The 20,998-nt window shown below is 31.3% G+C and overlaps 1 protein-coding gene across 3 annotated transcripts in view; it reads left to right on the top strand.

Moving 5' to 3' along the window:
- LOC142333554 (ras-related protein Ral-a) overlaps positions 1-20,998 on the top strand; it is a 43,860-nt gene that overhangs the window by 16,883 nt on the left and 5,979 nt on the right. For all 3 annotated transcript variants that reach the window (XM_075380835.1, XM_075380837.1, XM_075380836.1), the window contains exons 2-5: positions 11,315-11,542; positions 14,558-14,679; positions 19,329-19,415; positions 20,111-20,285. In XM_075380835.1, coding sequence (XP_075236950.1) covers positions 11,438-11,542; positions 14,558-14,679; positions 19,329-19,415; positions 20,111-20,285 — 489 coding nt within the window. In that variant the 5' untranslated portion in view covers positions 11,315-11,437. The remainder of the gene's footprint in view (positions 1-11,314; positions 11,543-14,557; positions 14,680-19,328; positions 19,416-20,110; positions 20,286-20,998) is intronic.

The following is a 20,998-nucleotide window of genomic DNA, read 5'->3' as shown; positions in this document are numbered from 1 at the left end:
TAGATGCCTTGGCATCACGCAGAGAACTGTTGACATCATTTCACTGTGTTGTTACTCTGTAACCTGCTGTTGCATAAATAAACAAATTAGTCAGTCCAATTCAGTGCGACGTTATTCAACAAGGCTAAAAGAAAACTTTTGGGTCTGTGATGCCCCTTGACTCCTACAGGATAAAAATTCAGGCAAAGCTGGGATATATATATATATATATATTTTAGCCATACATTTGTGCAAAATTTCAATTTTTTTTTCTTAACAAGCTTTCAAAAAATCAAACAAAAACTGTTTCGAAATAATTTTAATGAATAACACTTCACCTTTAAAAATTGATCGGCTTAAAACTTCGGAAATTTATGTAACTTAATAAATATTTTCATCATACTAAAGTCAGTTTTATACTGCTACTTACAAAAAGTCAATTTAAAAATGCCGTAAACCATTCCTTCCCTTTTGTAATTTTGTCCAAAATTTAATACCACATATAGAGATGTTTTTTTGAGCTACTTTGAAGAATTTTTTTTTCTGTCAAGTCAGTCTGGAAATGTAATCAAATTACAGGTTAACACATATATAAATACATCTTATGGATATTTCTGTATTTTTTGGACTAAGGGGTTCTTGGAACATTGACATTTTCACAAAAACCTGTGAAATCAGAATTTTGGCTGATTTCTTATCACTTTGTAGCCATATTGTTGTAGCAATAATAAAACTATAACTGAAAAAAGTAAAAATATATTTACGGCTATATGATTTTCTGTGGAATTTATTGTTCATCTCAGTGAATAGATTGTGGATACCAGTGTTCTTTAGTGGTTAGGTTTCAATTAACCATACATCTCAGGAATCGTCAACCTGAGACTGTGCAAGATTACATTTCATTTACATTCATACATATCCACATTTATCCTCTGAAGTTATACCTTACAGTGTTCCAGAGGCTAAACAGAAAAATAATAATAAAAGGGTGAATGCTACATTATATATTTGTAACACGCTTTATTTGAGATATTCAAATTTTATATGCTCATGTTATATTCAAAATCTTGAATCTGTAATACTTTTCTATTTGATTATTTATGAATAATGTTTGCCAATCCCTATATTTAGTGTTTTTTTATGGTTTAGACTGTCATTTAAAAGTGTGCTAAACCCATACTGTTTCGGTTTTATTTTTTAATTTAAAAAGTCTGCTGTTAAATACCGTTAACAGTGAGCGTTTTAAATTTCCATTTTTTAAGTTTTATGTGATTTCAAACACTGTTATGTGTTTTCTAGTTGAATTTTAAGCTACTGGGATTTATGAGATAATGTTTTATAAAGTGTGTGATGAAAGTACATACAATATTGAAAAACTATCAAAACATATGTTTATCAAAATTTTCATATTCAGCCATTAGTTTATTTATTTAAAAAAAATAATAAATTAAATAATTATTATTAAACAATTTAATACTAATGTATATTTAATATACGTTAGTTTTTTTTTTTTTTTTATTATTATAAGACTTATGGATACAATTTTTTGTCATAAGTTTACAACAGTTACGAGTAATGTATAGTATAATTTACAATCTCAATAGTTACAACCCATGATGTAGGGCTAAAATGTTTTAGCAACTTCAACCCACTATGATGGTTAAAGCTGTTAAACCGTTTTAGCCACTTCAACCCATTATGATGGTTAAAGCTGCTAAAACATTGATTTGCTAGAGAGATCATAATTTCATTAGTGTTGAACCTATAGCAGCAAAATTAGTGTCATTTAAAAGGCCTAACTTGGTTTTATGAAGTGTAGAACAGATTTAATATATACTGTTTCTAAGCAACTATTTAGTTTTTATTTTCATGTAAATTCAAGTTCATTCATAAAACTATATATTTTTTTTTAAATAGCTTATACCAAAAACATTATAATGGTTCTATCAAAACATAAATCAAGAAATTCTTAACACTTGGAGGAAAAATTATGTTTCTACCTAGTATAGAACCCTGGAAACAATGAATGAAACATGAGAAAATAAATTGCAGAAAACAAAATAAAATCAACTAAATAAACAGTAATTAAACACCAAAACTTATTCTGAATTAGAACTGCCCTGCTGCATATGTTACATCTGCTTGCACTTGTTTTTCTTCATCTTTTAAATTCCTTTAATGTAACTTTCCTTTCTTTCTTGGTTGGAATGTGTTTGACTGTATTTTAGTGTCCGTTTTTTGTCCATTTAAGAATACTGGATGAATGTCCTAGGGAAATCCCAGCTCTGTCCATCACTGATCCTTTCTGCTACAGCCGTCTAAACGTTTTTACGAAACTCTAGATTTTGTCACATCTTCACCGTATGAAATTGTTCAAACTTTTATTAGCGTTTTGGGTTAGCCCCCTAGTGTATTTTGAAAGCTGTCTACTAGTCTTTCATATTTAGGGGCAGTATACTTAAAACAAACAAACTGATCGGTTTTTTCATATTCTCTTGATGTTTCCCAGGAGTGTTACCATGTGCTTGCATCCTATTTTAAAAGCGCCAGATAAAAGAATAAGATTTCCAGGAATCTTGGAATCTTATTAATGAATAAGTGCCCAAGATTCCTTTTATGATGTGTAGGTTTATCATCAGTTGATGTGTCTAATTGTAGCTAAAATTGACTGCTTCATTTCAGTCGCACTTTTATTTGTGTTAGCCAATATAGCATTTCCATAGTACTTAAGCTTTTTAATTGTGGTGTATATAAGGAGACCATACTGTTTTCTGTTATGTCTTGTGGTTTACAGGTTTTGACCACTTTTTGGTACACTCGAAAGTGCATCTAGCTAACAGTGTTACCACCACAGAGAAAAATACATAAACCAACAGAACAAAAGATTTGCTGTAAAATAAAAAATATATACCTCGCTAGCTTGTTTGTACAAAAGTTATTGACATTTGTAAACGTGCATTTTTTTATGGAGGAAATTAGCACAATGATATGCCACTCTGTTTTTTTTAATTTTCCATTTACTTAGACATAAATTAGAAAAAAAAAAACTAATAACATGTTCAAGAAATTTCAGAGAAAAAAGTACAGCAAAAAAAAGTTTTTGATATTAAAATAACATATTTGTTCGATTTACTTAGAAAATTATTTATTTTTTGTATTTAAATTATTACATGTTAGATAGGGTATGATTTTAAGATAAGAAATATAAGAAAATTACTATTTTTATCATAATAATTTTTTTAAAGTATAAAAAATCACTTGGTACTAAGAAAGAAGCCTGACCATGATGTGGTTTACCATCTGGTTGATTGTTGACCATCGTGGACATACATTGTGTTTGATGTTAAAAGTACTTTTAAATTCAGTTAACAGTTAATTAGAAACCAGGAGGATGAATTAGTAGCATATTTATTTTGTTAATTTTTTTTAAGCATAAATTTGCATCTTTTGTTAATAATTAGATGCAGCTCCAAAGAGTTCTTCGATTTAAAGAGGGTAGTTTGATCATTTCTATGATAACATTGTAGGAGTTTTATGTACGTTGAATATGTGCCAACAAAGTTATAAGGGAAAGTTGTAATACCAGATTGATCAAGGGTCAGTGAGAAAGTATAACCCTCGTTGTATGCTTTGATAAGGAACATGTTTTATGCTGGAACTAGGTCATTAATTTATAGTTACATTAGTAATGTGAATCTATACCAGTTACTTTGTTTCATTGTGTTGACCCATAACAGTTATCTTATATTAATTGGGTTTAATTAAAGAAAGAAATTCTCAGGTCAGTCAGTTTGTAATTTTTATCAAGATTGCAATTTGTAAGGTCAGGATTTTTCTTTTTTCAAATGAACTGATTGCAATAAATATTTCTCTTTTAGTTTTAATATTTTTCTTTAGGAAGTTCTGGTTAGAATAAGTTTTTGTTGTAACTTTGGTGGAAAGTTTTGAAAATGAAAAATTGTCTTCATAAAATATTTTCTAGGTAAATTTAATATTTTTCCTTTATCATCGCGTAACATTACATTGTTATAGTATAATAGCATCAATATCTGTCTTTTGTTCGGTAGGTTCTGGGTTTGAATCCCAATAAATCATTCTATTTTTTATGTTAAAAATTTCATCCCTCGTGTATTAATAATTAGACAGTTAACCTGTAAAGTTGCTAACATAAATAAATGAATAATAACTATATGTATCCTGATGTCATTCTGAAATTCAAAATGTTTTTATATAAAAAACCAAGAAAACAGAGTTAAAAGTAAGTAGTTAATACTTATTCCTGCATTCCAAATAATTTTAGCATATGGTTGATAACAGTTTCTTCATGCTTTTTCATTCCATTTCTTTTTTTTTAAGATGCGTTTCTCACATTTTTGTTTCTACCAAAAAGTTATTTTTCTTTGTTTTGGTATCTAAGTTTTAAATAAAAAAAAGGTTTAAAATTATATTAAATTAAAAAATTTTATACGTCTGCTGATGAAAAAAAAAATTGTCAAACCACATAATTTTTCAATCTACTTTAGCATTTGTCCATGTTAACTTTCTTATCTCGTTTAATGTCCTGAATCGGTCCCATAAGTTTGGCTTACACCTTTCAGGATATCCGGTATACTCTGCCCTCAAAAAATATTATACCAGAAATTTAAAGAAATAATGGATGAGAGGACATCGGTTCACATAAGCCATATTTAAAGGATGAGTGATATAATGGAATTCCCAAGAAAATTATCTTCTTTTGCCTAGAAAAAACTAACGATGTACTTTGTGATGAAAGTAAGAAAGACTTAAACAAAGCAGGAATAGAAATTCAGGACTTAACTGGGAATTAATAAAGAAAAAAAATTGTTTAAATTTCAGAAAGAAGGATTTTCTGTGAAGAAATTACAATTAAAAAAAAACAAAAAAAAAACAGAAAAAAGGTCTGTGAGACTTGTGCTTACAGAGAAAGAAGAGAGAGAAATTAACAAAAAGTTTTTTTAGTCTATATATATTATATTATTATTATCAGATGTTTTATTTATCAGGTATTATTTTTTCAGATATTTTATATATATATATATATATATAAAAATTGAAAATTCAATTAAATTTCACATATAGTTAAAAAATGTCTTTTCCACTTAACAAATAAAGTAATTAAAAAATTTATGTTTTACTTTACAAACCTTTTTTTTTTTTATATATATATTATTTTGCATACACAGTACAGTTTTTTTTTTTTTTGGTTGTGTTCTTTTTTGATATTTTATATTGATCCTGCCTTTTGTATTTTATGTGCTAGTTGTGAATCCAGATTGGTCTAACTTCAGATTGTTCTGTCTTAACTTCATCACCTCTTTGTTATTGATGTACTTTTCTGTTTCTACCTGTTGTGTAAAAGACCATCTTTGTAATAAGTTGGAAGAATGCCCTTTTGACAAAAGTATATTGATAAAATGAATTCAGGATTTATAATTGAACCTTTGCCATTCACGGTTTTGAAACTGATTAAGGATATCGTTTTATACAGATGAATGCACAAGATCATAATTTTTTTTTCGGTTTTTTGTGAGTAATTTAAATAATTCTGATGTGGACATCACTTGACTTTCTTGTACGCCTATAAAATTACATATACACATTTTTTTTAAATGAAAAGTAGATAAAATTTTATTCCATTAATACCTTCTGATATTTTTTCTTTTTTTATTGTTGTTATTGAATTATTATTTATTGTAATTTTTTTTACAATCAGAGGTTATTAATTATTAATAAATAAATATATTTAAATTAAAAAAAAAGTTAAAAAAAGGAGATGAAGTCGGATTCCCTTTGTAAAATCCAAATATTTCATTAATTAAAATTTTATTTGGCTACAGCTCTGGAACTGATGAAAATAAGTAACACTTATGATACATCGTTGAAAAGCACTCAATGAGGGCATTTTACTGCAGTTAAGAAAGACACTTTTGGTCCATTCGATTGCAATCAAAAGGGGAGGTGCACAAACATATGTTTGTTTGTATGTACAGACATCATGCCGAAACTAGTCAAAATGGATATTTCCGTTGAAATCTGAAATTTTTGTGATCACAATATCTTTTTTTACTTAGTGCAAGGATGTAAAAAACAAAAAAAAAACAGGAGATTATAAGCTAATTATTATAAAAATTATTTTTGTAATTTTAATACAGGAAAAATTTAAAAAACAGAAATATTTTTTAGAATTATAATCTACTGTGTTGGATTGTTGGTTGTCGAAAACAGTTTTTTCACAAATTATTATGTGTGTTTTATATATTCTCGATTTGATTAACTTACGCTTAATAACTGTACGGGGTAACTTGGTGGCACAGTTCTTCAATATGTGGGGATAACCTGTAAATCTCTGTGGCAAGTGGTAGCTTCTCTGCCTCTCATCTGGGAGTCCTGGGGATAAAATCCTGGTCAGGAATGGCATTTCAGGTGTGAAAATTCCATTTCCATATTCCTGTGTACAAGCTTCTCTATAAAATTCTGTAGTGAAGTAATTCCTCTAGCCAAAAAATAATAATTCCTCTAATTATTGAGTGATAAACAGTTGGATTTTTTCAGTTTTAATTATAACTGTCAATGGGATGTTATCATTTATTAATTCCCCGTACCAAAATAAAGGAGTTAGATATGTGTTACTATTTTGATACTTGTGCATGAACAAAGCTATTATTATACATATATAGGTATTATATATTACATATTATAAGTCAAAATTTGATATGCAACTTACTGTATATAATTTGTATATTTAACGTTAATAAGACTAGGTTAATGAGCAAAGCGAGTGTAGGTTATGTTTGGTTAGATTACAAATCATACATATATCAACATATTCTAACCAAACATAACCATTGCTTGCTTTCACCAATCGTGTTCCTTCGAACGATCTTGTCTATTTTCTAAAGTAGGTGATTCATGATGAGTGGAAAAGTGAGTGGAATGCTAATATTAACAATAAACTTCATCCAGTCTAGAAAACTGTGTCACTGTGGAGCTCCTTATGAAGAAATAACCATTGGGAGGAGGTTGTTATTTGCCATTTGCGAATAGGGCACACTAGGCTCACTCATGGATATCTGATGATGCATGATGCAAACAAATGCATGCATGTTGTTGTTGGCAGTCATCTATACTGTGACCGCCAACTAATAGTGCACCACATCCTTGTGGATTGTATCTGTTATGTGACATTGCATCGCTAGTTTAACTTAGGGACTAACATTATTATTTTAGGAGACAATGAAACGTTATCTTAGGTTTTACGGGTTTTAGGGCTGCTCATATATATATTCAAGTATTTTAATTATTGTAGTGTGTTTCAGCTATTCATACCAGTTGTAAAGCAGATGGTAATATTATTATTTTAATTGAAATATATAATGTGATATATCTTTGTTTATTATAACAAATATATCATGTTCGAGCGATGATAATGCAATTAGGTGTTTTTCACCCAGAAAAAAAAATCATCTAATTAACATTAAAAATACAAATTACATACAACTTATTAATAATTAGAATGATATTTTAACTAAATAGAATAATTAACATACAAAATAGTAACAGATAATAGCTGTACATGAAAAAAAAATATGCGTGCAGGTTAATGCACACGTATCCCTATTTCTTTATCCTTTTGTTTATACTTATGAATGTGGAATAATTTTTTCTAAAAAGAATAGTTGGTTAGACTATTCTATTTTTGATTGTTAAAGAAACCACTATTTCACTGTTCCTCGTATAATTTAACAGAACACTTCAACTTATGAGAAAGAGTCTTATTCTTTTCAGCAGTCTATTTAAAATACTGTTACAAGGTTTTCATTTATAAAAAAAATTTTTTTTTTCAATGAATTATATACTCATAATATTAATTAAAAGATATAAAAATCCTTCAATATTTTGCAACCCATTCAATATATACAAATATGTGTACCCAAATAATTTTCATTAATATCTTCTGAATTATGAATTATTTTTAGTTATTTTTTATACAATGTGTCTACAAAATAATATTGGGATCTTAAATGGTTTTAGCTTCTGAACAAATCATTGTTGAGAGATAAACTATAAGTTAAATGAAAGAGAAACGCTCCAAGTTTCTTACCTGTTCAGTAGATTTTGATGTGTGCTCCCTTAGTTGCCCTGCAAACATCAAGATGATAGTCTCTTGCCATACATGACAGAGAACATCCAGCATGATAGAGGAAACGGCTTCAGAGATCCTTTCTTTTAATGGTCCAGATTTTGAATTTGAACAGAATGCAGTTTTGTTTTAGATCTGGAGACCATGGAGGCCAGGAAATTCACCCTTCTTGTCCTACCCATTGCCGAGGAAATATTTTGTTTAGAAAATCTTGCACGATTGCGGCAAAATGTGAAGGAGCTCCGTCTAACTGGAAAATGGGTATCCGGTATTTGAGGTGCTGTACACTCTTCAGGAGAAGTTCCATATTACAGATTTCCAGCAAAAAAGAAGGGTCTAATAACTTTGTCTTGCCCAAGTAGCACACTACACATTCACATTTTTACTGTCACACTGATGTTCAATAATGGCATGTAGAGGATCAGTACCCCATATAAGAACATAATTCCAATGCACTCAAACAGAAACATGAAATGTTGCTTCATCGTTGAAAATGATCTTGTTTAAAAAACCATCATTCTATTTCAGCCTGTTCAAAATGTTTATAACAAAATCAAATTGTTTGACTTTGCCCTGTAGATAAAATTGTTGAAGGGTCTGAATTTTGTATGCAATAAAATTTAACTGTCATTTTAACACATTGTGAATTTGTTTAAGAATGTCCAGCTGTCTAGAAGACTTATGTGTGGATTTCTTTGGGCTATCCAAGAAACTTGTATGCACTGCTTCAATTGTTTCTTCAGACCCTGTTGGCTCTCCTGGACGTGTTTGCTTCGGTAGCATGGCTGTTTCTTTGAATTGTTTGTCTCATTGCTGAATATTATTTTCACGCGGGGGTCTTCATTTTATACATAATGGTATTCATGCCTAACACGTATAACCGATTTAAACATAGCATGCCACAACACGCATTGAACTTTCCTCTGCACCACAAACATGATAATGTAATGCACACGTGCTGCTGCATGCGCTGAAAACACAACTATCTTTCATACATGTAGTATTTCTCTTCATTTAATATACAGTTCGTCTTTCTACAGTGTTTTTTTCCAAAGCTATAACCATTTAAATCCCCACTATTATTGTGCGGACTCACTGTATTTAATAACTTCATGTGTTTATGTTAACATTATTTTATTTTTTTGTGTTTTAAATAACTAATATGGATGTTAATCTCATGATATTTTTTTTATTTTAAAATTGTGTGTTTAGAGATGTTAATGAAGGTTTTACTATGGTTTCCCTTATTCTCTCCAGTCAGTTTCTGAGGCGGTTAATTTTTTATCAATGAAGTAGCATATCTATCCATCCGCGATGTGATCTATATAATAAATTATTATGTGCTGATCAGAATGAAAAATTTGTTTATTTATTTTAAAGTAACTATACTCTATTTGATAAATTTTTTTTAATGTTGGATCAATACCCAAACATTATTGCTGCAGATGTTCACGTACTGATTGAATTGATAATATGTTGTTTCTGATTAGAAGTGTGTACATTAATTTGTTATTTTTGTTTTATTAAATTTCTCACAGTTTTTCTTATCGCTGTGATGTATGCAAAACATCTTAGGTATAAGCGACACTTTTCAGTGTTTCTTTTTTTTAGAGTAATGACATTTGTTGTACAGCCAATTTGTGTAGTGAACAAAGTTAAGGTGTCTCTTGAATACCACCGTCATTTCTCTGGCTTAGAAATATTTTTTTATCAGTGTACTTGCTCAATACAGAAGGCAACAGGAAGCTACTGCATTCTTCATTTTCATATGAAAACAACTTTGGATGCTTTTTATTTTTAAGAATGCGTAATCCATATTTGGGAGTGTCTTAGTCTTGTTTCCGGTCACCTACAACCATTATGTCTATGATAATACAAAGGGTACTACGAAAGTTTTGCAATATGACTAATTTTTCAAACTAATTTCTACCACATTATACACTTTTCCGTCCTTCAAAACCAGTCCTCAAAGAAACCCTACTTTGTTTCCTTGTTGATCTGGACATGCTTTCATCGTCCCAAGATCTTAGGAAGTCATAATCGCTCATAAAATGCCTCCCTTTCAATCTGTTCTTCACCTGGGGGAACAGCGAGAAGTCACATGGAGCAAAAAAGAACTGTAGGGAGGGTGCTCTTGACAGTTTTATTCCATTACTGGCTAATTACTCTGGGCAAACTTTGGGGTGATGAGTTGAAAAGAGCATTATCATGATGAAGAAACCATATATCCATCCTTGAGTTTGAGCACAATGTTTTGAGACCTTTGACAACTTTAGGCAGTCATTCCTCAGGATACCGCTTTTCTGTAGCTGTGTTCTGAGTTTCCAACACAACTTGTTCTAAAACTCCTCTCTTACTAAACATACGACGACCGTTGTCTTCTTCACCGATCTGGATTTTTCAGGTCTCCTCATCTTTGAATACCCGCACTTTATTCTGAGCCTTGTATTAGTATAGCCAAGTTTCATCACCTTTCGCAGTACTGTTCACCGTGGGGAAATTTCTCATTTTCGAACTTTTTCAGTTATTTTATACCGTGAAACAACATGCCATCTGATCATCGATCAAGTTATACAGCACCAAAAGGGTGCAAAGCTTTTGAAGGTGATCTCGCTGAATAGCATGAACTGCTGATGATGTATTAATGCTCAGGACACCTCTATTTGTTGGTAGGTCATACGCCTGTCTGTTTCAAGCATTTTTCATGCTGCAGCAGTGTTTCCCTAGGTCACAGATGAAATTGTTAACCATACCTTGGAGCATCCTCAAGGCTAGTTCTTAGTACCGCTTTAATGTTGTTGTTTGTTGAGGATAATCCTCTCTAAGCACAGGAGTCATTCCTCTAAACGCTCAATCCACGTCCAAAATTGCCCGGTATTCAGTTTTCTACCACAATGACATTACTATCTTTTTACACTAACACAGCTAAAAAGCAATGACATTGAGGCAGTGACTAGAGCGGCTGCAGTGCAGTCTTTTAGGACTTGTCTAAACATGCGCTGACTTGTAATTGCCTATGATGATACGTTCTCTCAATATTGCAAAACTTTCTTAGTGTCCTTTGCATTTAATTTTGTCTCTAACTTGAAGTTTTTTTTAATACTCTAGGCTTACGTAAATCATTTTTAATAGACTTGATTATTTAATTAGTTTGTTATTGTTGTTTTGTTACAGTTAGGCTGGTCTAAGAAGAAATTATATAAACACACGCACCAGTGATTGATTGTTATTTGTCGACTTCTTTTTAACTATAATAATAACAACCATAATAAAAAAAAAATATTATAACAATATAAAATGTCTAAGAAGCCGAGCACGCAGCCTGCGCTGCATAAGGTGATTATGGTTGGTAGTGGTGGTGTTGGAAAATCAGCATTAACATTACAATTCATGTATGATGAGGTCAGTTTTATTTCTTTATTATTTTTTTCTTTTGTTTTATAATTAATATACTTTGTTATTTATGAATTATACATTAACATTGCCATAAGCACATATATAAATTCCACTCTTGAACATGGGTTAATGAAAAAAATTTACTACCACTAAATTTTTTTATTTTTATTATTCATTTAAATTGAAAACTCTTTTTCGTACATGTTTATTAAGTTTTATTCTTCGCATGACTTCCATGAGGTGGCCACATGACTTTTTGAATCATTCTAATTTTCATTACAAATTTACATTTTCCAACGTATCTCCATCTTCATTTCTTATTCTGTAAAATAAATTATATTAATTAATCTGATTTGCAGTTTATGTTTCATGTAGCAAATTGTGGCTGTTGAGATTTAATTCATTTAGGTTTTTAATTCTTTCTTTTGATTCACGGAGTGTAATATTAAATTATTAAACATGTACAGAAACTGACTAATCAGCCTCTAATTAAATTGTGTTCAGTTTAGATGATGGAGTTAATTAAATTAATTTATGTGTGATATGTCATTATGTATTTTATTTAATTTACAGTTTATCAACATCACAAAATATGTATTACAATAGTTTCATAATAAAAGGAAATTTAATGAATAGTAGTGAACATATAAAGTTAAAATTTTATGTTTAATAATTATAATCGATATGATAAACTACCTGTTTTTTCTTTAATTATCAGAACATATTTATTAAGTGAAATAGAATATGGAATTTAGAATCGGAATTCAAAAAATATATCTTGTATGAAAATTTTAAAAGTTTACATGCTTCAATTTTGGTCTCTCCTCTTATGAAATTTTTTACTAAAATTTATCTTCAGTCCATTTTTATCACAAAAGATTGTCACTGTAAGTTGAGTTAGGGATATCCATAAAAAATTTCAGTGAAGGTTCTATAATATTTCATAATTGTACTATTGTTCACAATTATATTATTGTTGAATTATATTATATTGAATGGACATGTATCAAAATATTAAGCCGAGTCTAATCACATGAGTATACAAGTTATGTGAGAAAAATAATGAGATTGGTAACACTGCGAGCAATCTGGCAACACTGTGTCTACCGGTCTGTGCTAGACTGGTTTGTTCATCCCTTTCACATGCTCAGTACGAGTTTCAACTCCGTTCAGCCAACACATTATCTTTGACAGCACCATCAGTAAAGTTGTGTTTTTGTTGTGTTACAAAACGGAGCATCGGAATTTAGAGCAACATTGTGCAATCAAGTTTTTTGTTAAACTTGGGGAATCCACGAGTTTGACCTTTGAAAAGTTGAAACAGACCTATGGGAACATTGCTTATCAAAAGCATAACTTTTCCGCTGGCACAAATCATTTTTGGAAGGCTTAGAACACGTTGAAGGATCAATCTTGCTCAGGGAGACCTTCAGCTTCAAAATCTGACGAAAACATTGAGCGTGTGAGAGTTCTTGTGAGATCAGACCGTCGTTTAACAATAAAAATGATAAGTGAACGGTTAAATTTAAACACTTTCTCCGTACATCAAATTTTGACAGACGATTTGGACATGCGAAAGGTTTGTGCAAAATTGGTGCTGAAAAACCTCACAACAGAACAGAAGGACAATCGAAGAAACGTGTGTGTTGATCTTCTTGAGAGAATTGACAATGACCAAGAATTCTTCAATCGTGTGATCACAGATGATGATTCCTGGATATTTGAGTACGATCCTGAAACAAAGCGAAGAGTGGCACACTCTGTCATCTCCTCGACCAAAAAAAATGCCTAATGAGCAAATCAAACATTAAAACCGTGCTGATTTGCTTTTTTCACAGTAGGGGTGTCGTGCATAAAGAATTTGCTCCTCCTGGACAAACTGTCAACCTAATGTTTTACAAAGTTGTCCTTGTAAGGCTCGGGAAAAGAGTGATTCGTGTGAGACCAGACATTGCATACAAGTGGATGCTTCATCATGACACGCCCCATATCACACGGCCATTTCCATCAGGGAAGTTTTGACCTCAAAACGCATTCCCACGGTTCCTCAATCCCCCTATTCACCTGATTTGAGTTCTTGTGACTTTTTCCTTTTCCCGAAATTGAAACATGTCTTAAAAGGATGTCATTTTGGAACTCTAAAGAACATTCAAAAGACTGTTACCGACCAGTTATAAGCCTTACCGGTTGAAGCCTTCCACCACTACTACCAGGAGTGGGAACAACGACTCCACCAGCATAAAGCTGCCCAAGGAACTACTTTGAAGGGGATAATATTATTGTTTGAAAAAATTAAAAACTTTGTGGTAAGTAAAAAGTCAGTCTGATTACTTTTATCATACACCTCGTATATTATAAGTTAATTATAATTGTTTTCTAATTTTTTTATTGCAGTTATATATGTTAATCTTCCATAAATTAGTACGTTTCATTCTTATTTTATTTATGTCATAATACCGGCCCAGGGATTGGGGATTGAACTCAGTACCTTTTTTATTTTATCTATACAGTCTACAAATTATCAACATTTGTTTTACGCACTAAACATTATTCTACAATTACATCAACAAATAACAGGAACAAAAAAGAAATAGACACTTAAAAATTTATAAAACATTAATTCTAACAAAACTTTTAAGTTAGGCGGGTGCTGGGTCCACCAGCCAGAGCACTTAAAGCTTGGCGAGGTGTGGCTGGAAGGTAGCGTCCGTGTCCAACAGCTCTCTTGATGGGCTGACCGGGCCTGCTGCTGTGGTGGGGATGTTGGCATCTGCCAGGTGGTTCCACATTGAACCGGCCAGGGAACTTTTTCCTTAACAGATTTGTAAATGTATTGCATTCAGTTGTGCATAAAAAATTAATTTTTTTTATTTTATTAAATCATTTATTATTACTTTGAAAACTAATTTATAAAACGTATGCTGTATGTTAATATAATTGTATCAATAAATTTAATTATACAGTTTAATGTATAAATAATTTTATTCTTTTTAATAATTAATAAATTTTGTGTGTTAATAGTTTGTTGAAGATTATGAACCCACAAAAGCTGATTCGTACAGAAAGAAAGTTGTATTGGATGGAGAAGAAGTTCAAATCGATATATTAGATACAGCAGGGCAAGAAGATTATGCTGCGATCAGGTTAGCATTGAATTACTGCAATGAACGTAAAAACTTTATTTCAAGTTGTATGTAATTTAAAAAATATTTTTTTTTTAATGCCATTTGGTTCACTTGTAAGTACAACGTAATTTACGAGATTATACAGACAGTAACTAGATTGTAGTTATTATTTGTAATAATAAATAAATAAATGAATGGATGGATGAATGGACAATACAGTGTCCATAAAGTCTATCCATGATTACAAACATTTATTACAAAAAAACTATTAACAGTTAACAGCTGTATGGTTTGTGGCAAAAGAAAGAAAAATTATCAAGTTTTTTTTTACCACGTCAGTAAACTTCAACATGTGTGCCTTTTGTTGCTTGTCCAACAGATAATCAATTTCACCCATGTGTTGGTCAGCATTTCTTCGGTAACACTAGCAACAGCTTCAGTTATTCTTCATCTCAGTGTGTCCAGATCTGGTGCAGGTGTTGCATAGACCTCAGACCTTAACATAACCTCAGAGGAAAAAGTCTAAGGGAGTTATGTCTGCTGATCATGGTGGCCAGAGAGTGGGACCGTTGTGCCCAACCCATCTGTCAGGAAATGATTCATTCAGAAATCTCAAACTGGTAAACCTCAATGTGGTGGTGCACCATACTGCTGGAAAACCACCCTTGGTTGAGTCAGTTAGTTGAGGTATAGCTTATAGGTGTTGCAGCATATCCAGGTAAATGTTAGCTGTTATTGATTGCTTAATGAAAGAGAAGGGCCCAGTGATTCTATTGTACGTCAAACTGCACCACACATTCACTTTAGGGGAATATCTCATTTTTTCCCCGGTAAAGTATGGATTTTCTGAACCCCATATTTTCACATTATGCTGTTTACCTCTCAGAGATATGGAAAGTGGCCTCGTCTGGAAAACACACGTTGCAGGTGCTCATTGTTGTTATCAATCCATTGCAAAATCTTGGTCACAAAGGCGGCACAAAATCTACAGCCGTAATCTGGTTATAGATGTTACAGTATCTGAACTTTATATGCGTACAACCTTAGTTTCTTTGTAAAATTTTGTGCACTGTTGACCAGGGAATCCCTAGTTCATGAGATGCATGATGAGTATTTGGAAGGCTATGTAAAAATGCTTGTTGCACAACCTCTACCTTCTCTTCATTAACAGATGGCTGCCTTGTTCACAGAAGGTCGACTGCACTTCCATTCTCCTTAAACTTTGCATACCATGTAACAATACTCTTGCTATCAGGTGCTGGTCGTCTGTACTCCCTTCTAAAATTTCACTGCACAGTAATCTGTGATACCACAAAACACATTGCGCTTTCTCGTGGATTGATGCAATTTTACAAAAAAATTGACCACATTGCCCTCTACTCTGCTTCTACCTGCAACAAACCAATATTTATAATTTTTTCTTTCTTTTGTCACAACCGCACAGATGTAACTCTAATAGTTTTTGTGTAATCATTGTTTTTATAAGTTCATTTGATATTCAAACCAAAGAAAAAATTTATATACAGTCAAATTCCTGTAACTTGAATACCTATAACTCAAAAATTTCTACAACTCAAAATTTATTCTAATTCCCAGCCGTATTGTACTATGTTATTCAGAAATATAATTCCTTCTTCAGCAGAAATCCTATAAGTCGAAGTAAAAAATTTGATTAGTTTATTACAAAAAATAAAATAAAAAAATACTATGCGATAAAAAAAAAAAGGATCAATTAACATACAGTCAAAAGGGAAGCGAAATCTTATACATCAGGCATCAGTATTCATTGAAACTCGTTTATTGTAAGAAGTGTTGGTCAGTTTGTCTATATAGCTGTCTCAGCTCGTATGCATAGATTGTTTAGGTTTTTTGCTACTGTAAACAAGGGCGTTCTTATTTTTTCCTTACCTTGCAAGATTTTTTTAATTTACATATAAAATTGTTATCAATCATTATATTGTGGCTTGGAAAAGCTTATGATTCTTATTTGTTCTATTTGTTGTCCTTCCAAAATCTATAAAAAATACCCGTGGAATGTAAATCACAACTGTCCCATTAAGATGGGGTTCAGATGGACTTTCATGAACTCGGTTAGCTAGTTCAGAGGGAAACAGTGTAGGACATTCAAGATGTCCGGGTCTACAACGAAGGCAAAGACTGAGTTAATAAATTACTGATTTAAATGTCTACGGGCATTTACATAGGTGGCATCCCAACGAGGCCAGGCTTATTACTATGAGATGTAAAAAGTCAGAGGACAATAGACGACACCTGTTAAAGCCCATCAGGGCTAGGAACGGGGAAAGTTGGCGACCGGAATGTCACTACAGGGTTGGGATGCCCCCCAAAATGGAGAAAATGTCCTTGTTTGAAGTTTTAAATAATTATATTGGCTTTCGTTTTCATCTGGAAACTGAAACTGTAAAATGCATCCTGAATGAATAAGTAACAAAAATCTATTTTTCTTTGAGAGGAAGCAGCCTACTGATAAATATATCTCAAAAATTACTATCTGATGAATTTCCACATAAACAGAATACCAGCAATTTAATTTGTGTAAAAAAAAAAATACAAATACAAAATACAAATTGAATTAACATAGCCCTTTTCAAGTTAACTTTTTCTTTAAAAGCATTTTTCTTTAACTTTTCTTTTAATTTTGTCATACCACAAAATTAAAAGAAAAATACATAGATACATAGTACACAGTAAACAGGTACACAGATATGGTTGCTGCAAAAATATATAAGTCGACTATTTGTATGAGGTCATTCAAATACAAACCGAAATTTGTTTACATAGCTGTTTTTATATTAAATAAAATTACAAATAAATTACTGTACTTTTCTATATAATTTCTTCAACAGAAATACATTTCTCCACTGGGTAGGTAGCTTCCTGATTCATCTATCAAAAAAAAAAAAAGATAAGCTGCCCCAACAACTAGTTTTGCACATAACGCTTGATTGCAGTATTGTCTTTGAATATTTCCTCTCCTAAAGCCCATTTCAGGAAACCAAACATATGGAAATCACACAGTGACAAGTTGGAACTCTACGGTGAGTGTTTAAGATTTCAATGAAATTTAGCAAGTTTATTGCAAATCTGAGTTGCTGTCTGCGGCTGTATATTGTCATGGAGAAGGAGGCCTTGTGAATTAGTTGCCAATATCATTTGTTGTGATAAGCAGCTCTGATGTTATCCAATCACTGGAAGAAGTATGCCGCATTTACTGCCATTCTTTCATCTAGGAATTCAATTAGCAACAACATTTTGAGTCCCAAAAGACAGTTTCCAGAACTTCTCCGGCTGACAAGCGTTTTTGACTTTGATCAGTGCGTCCTGCCCACTTTTTTGACAAATGGTCTGAATGTTGCCATCATTGACGCTGGTATGCAGATGATGTTTGGGATTTTCATTCTCCACTGCATCACAGCCACTTAAAAATTTTTTAACCCAATCAAACACTTCTCCGAACTGTGCCTGGAGTCTATTCAGAAATTTTCAGAGGAATTGACATCTTCATTTGTAAGAAATCTGTTAAACCATTTGTGACCTTGTGGCTTCTGAGTTACTTTGACGAAGGAGAGGCATTTTTGGACTATATTGTGACCTGCAATGAAATGTGGGTTCACTACATCCTGGAAAACAAAAAAGAGTATGGATTTGGGAAAAAAGTCAAAAACACTTGTTAGCCGGAAAAGTTCTGGAAACTGTCTTTTGGGACTCAACAGATTTATTGAATCTGTAAGAATTCTTTTATAATTTGTTATGCAATGGATGATGGTATCTCCTGCTCAGACATTCTGCTACGATGTGGAAACATGATCTACAGGTGTGGCTGGCCAGTTGCGCTCCCCTCCACACATATCCAGTTAATTACCTGCAGCATCCCACTATATTCACTGCTGTTCCTCAGTCCATGTGGCAAAATTCCGGTTTATATTTGAATGACCCTCATAAATTTGTGGTTAATAAAATTTTGTATTTAATCACTGATATATGAGAACAGTTTGCAGTTGGAAGAGTATGATTTTGTGTATTTTTTTAATTATATGAACTATATGTTATGTCTTGATTAAAAACTGTGACTTAATCTACGATCTAGAATACTACTATTTTAAAAATTACACAGTAAAATGTATAATTTAACACATTTTACTGTGTTAAAATTACACAGTATTAGAGTTTTCTGCTCATTTAATAATGCGATTATCTGGATATTTTAGGATTAAATCTTTGAGTTCAATAAACACTTCGGTAAAAGAATCATTTTGATCTGCCAAATTATTCTGAGAGTTTACTGAATGTCTGAGTAAATACATTTATTCAAATCTACGTGCACATATTTTGATTTAAGTACAGATAAAATAATAATATTAGAAAACTTCATTTTTAAGTCAATTAAAAAATTATTTATTTTTTAGTCTATATGGCAAGTAAATCCTTTTAACTTGCATCCCATACAGTCATATGTCATACCTAAGATATTTTATTAAACATGCTCAGTTTTAGTGAAAACATTATTTGTTTTGAGGGAGGTGAAGTGATGCAGATTTATTTATTTTTATTAAAAAAGAATGTTGTATTTCATTGTTTATTGTTATTTCTTTTTTTAATTAAAATTTTCCTGCAGTTTGTAACTGCGTGATGTTTTTGTGTTTTAGGGATAATTATTTTCGCAGCGGTGAAGGTTTCCTGTGTGTATTTTCAATTACAGAAGATGAAAGTTTTCAAGCGACACAAGATTTCAGGTAAGAATTTTATTTGATTTTGATTTATCATTTTCATGGGAAAATTAATATATACTGAGTATTCTACTAATTCAATTCAGGTGAATCCAGACCATTCAGTCTCCAAGTTTTGAAACCTGAGTAAGGTTCTCCATCAAAAATTAAGAGGGACATCTTTCAGGAAACATGGGTGGGCCTCTAGATAAGGTTGAAGTTTAGAAAAATACATCTGTATGAATTGGTAGATTACTTCGTCGCTCATCCACTAGATAAAGTATGGTAAGCGATACCAAAAATGTATTTCTACTTGTATAAAGGTGGAACAGTGTGTGTAACTACATGCTTTTTTGCATTAAGCATCGTACTTCTATAATGCTATGATGTTAAATTGTAGCCAATGTGTTTTAACCGATGGTAGAGAACGATGTGGATGCTTGTATACAGATTCAAATTCCTTTCTCCATACTGAAAACGTAATATGCTTAATTTATAACAGTATACCACTGTACCTTTTAAATGCACACCGCATTTGAAAAGTACAGAATTCTTATAGCAATTATCCGTCTAGAATTTTTTTTTTTGTATTAGTAATTGAAATTTAATGTAATTATATGATTTAAAATCAGTTTGTATGATGGATTGTATATGTTGATAAATGTGTTAAAATATTTATTTTGAATGAATTAATTTTCAGTTGAATTTTAATTTCATTTCAGGGAACAAATATTGCGTGTAAAAAATGATGAAAGTATACCATTTTTGTTAGTCGGTAATAAAGGTGATTTAGATGAAAAACGAAAAGTTACATTGGCCGATGCACAAAGTCGTGCTCAACAGTGGGGTGTACCTTATGTCGAAACATCAGCTAAAACAAGAGAGAATGTTGATAAGGTTAGTTTTTTTTATGTGTAATTTTAGATAGATAAGAAGCTGTAATGAATCCATCAAATTATAATAAACAGAAATAGAGTAAACCATTTTTATTTGAATTTAACTTTGCAAGGTTACATCTGGATTATCAGAAATCTGGATAACTAGAAAATGAAAAAAAAAAACTTTTTTACAGGGTGGTCATATCATTCTAATGTTTAATAAAAGTATGAAAATATAAAAAAGTAAATGTATTTCAATAAAATTAAAAAAATACTTGGAAACAGATACAATGTAATAAAAAACAGATACAGTATTTCATTACAAAAATCTAACAAGTAGAAATCTTTAAATAAAAAAATAAGAATTTATAAAAATTGTCTTAAGAGAAATTAAAATTTACTTCCCTACTGTTTTTATAAAAAGTCATTAAAAAAACGTATTTAAAAAAAAATGAGGGAAACTTATTAATAAAAGAAAGAATTATTCAAATGTTGCTGATCGTCTTATTATACGTCAGCATTAAAATAATGAATATAGAAAACAATTTTAAAATAAATAATAAAATACAAGGTCTGTTAAAAAATGAAAGAGAATTTCTGAATTATGCACACTTATCTTGTCAGTTAAGTTGATCTTTTTTCTGTGTGTTATAGTAATGTCAGCGGATATACTTGTTAATTTTCAGCCAGCTGCAATGTGTTGTCTGAAGAGTGAAATAACAAGATATACTT

The sequence above is a fragment of the Lycorma delicatula genome, chromosome 13 (assembly GCF_047948215.1).
Source record: "Lycorma delicatula isolate Av1 chromosome 13, ASM4794821v1, whole genome shotgun sequence".
NCBI classification, from domain to species: domain Eukaryota; kingdom Metazoa; phylum Arthropoda; class Insecta; order Hemiptera; family Fulgoridae; genus Lycorma; species Lycorma delicatula.
Note: the sequence above shows the minus strand (reverse complement) of the source record. Positions and strands in the feature narration are given on the sequence as shown.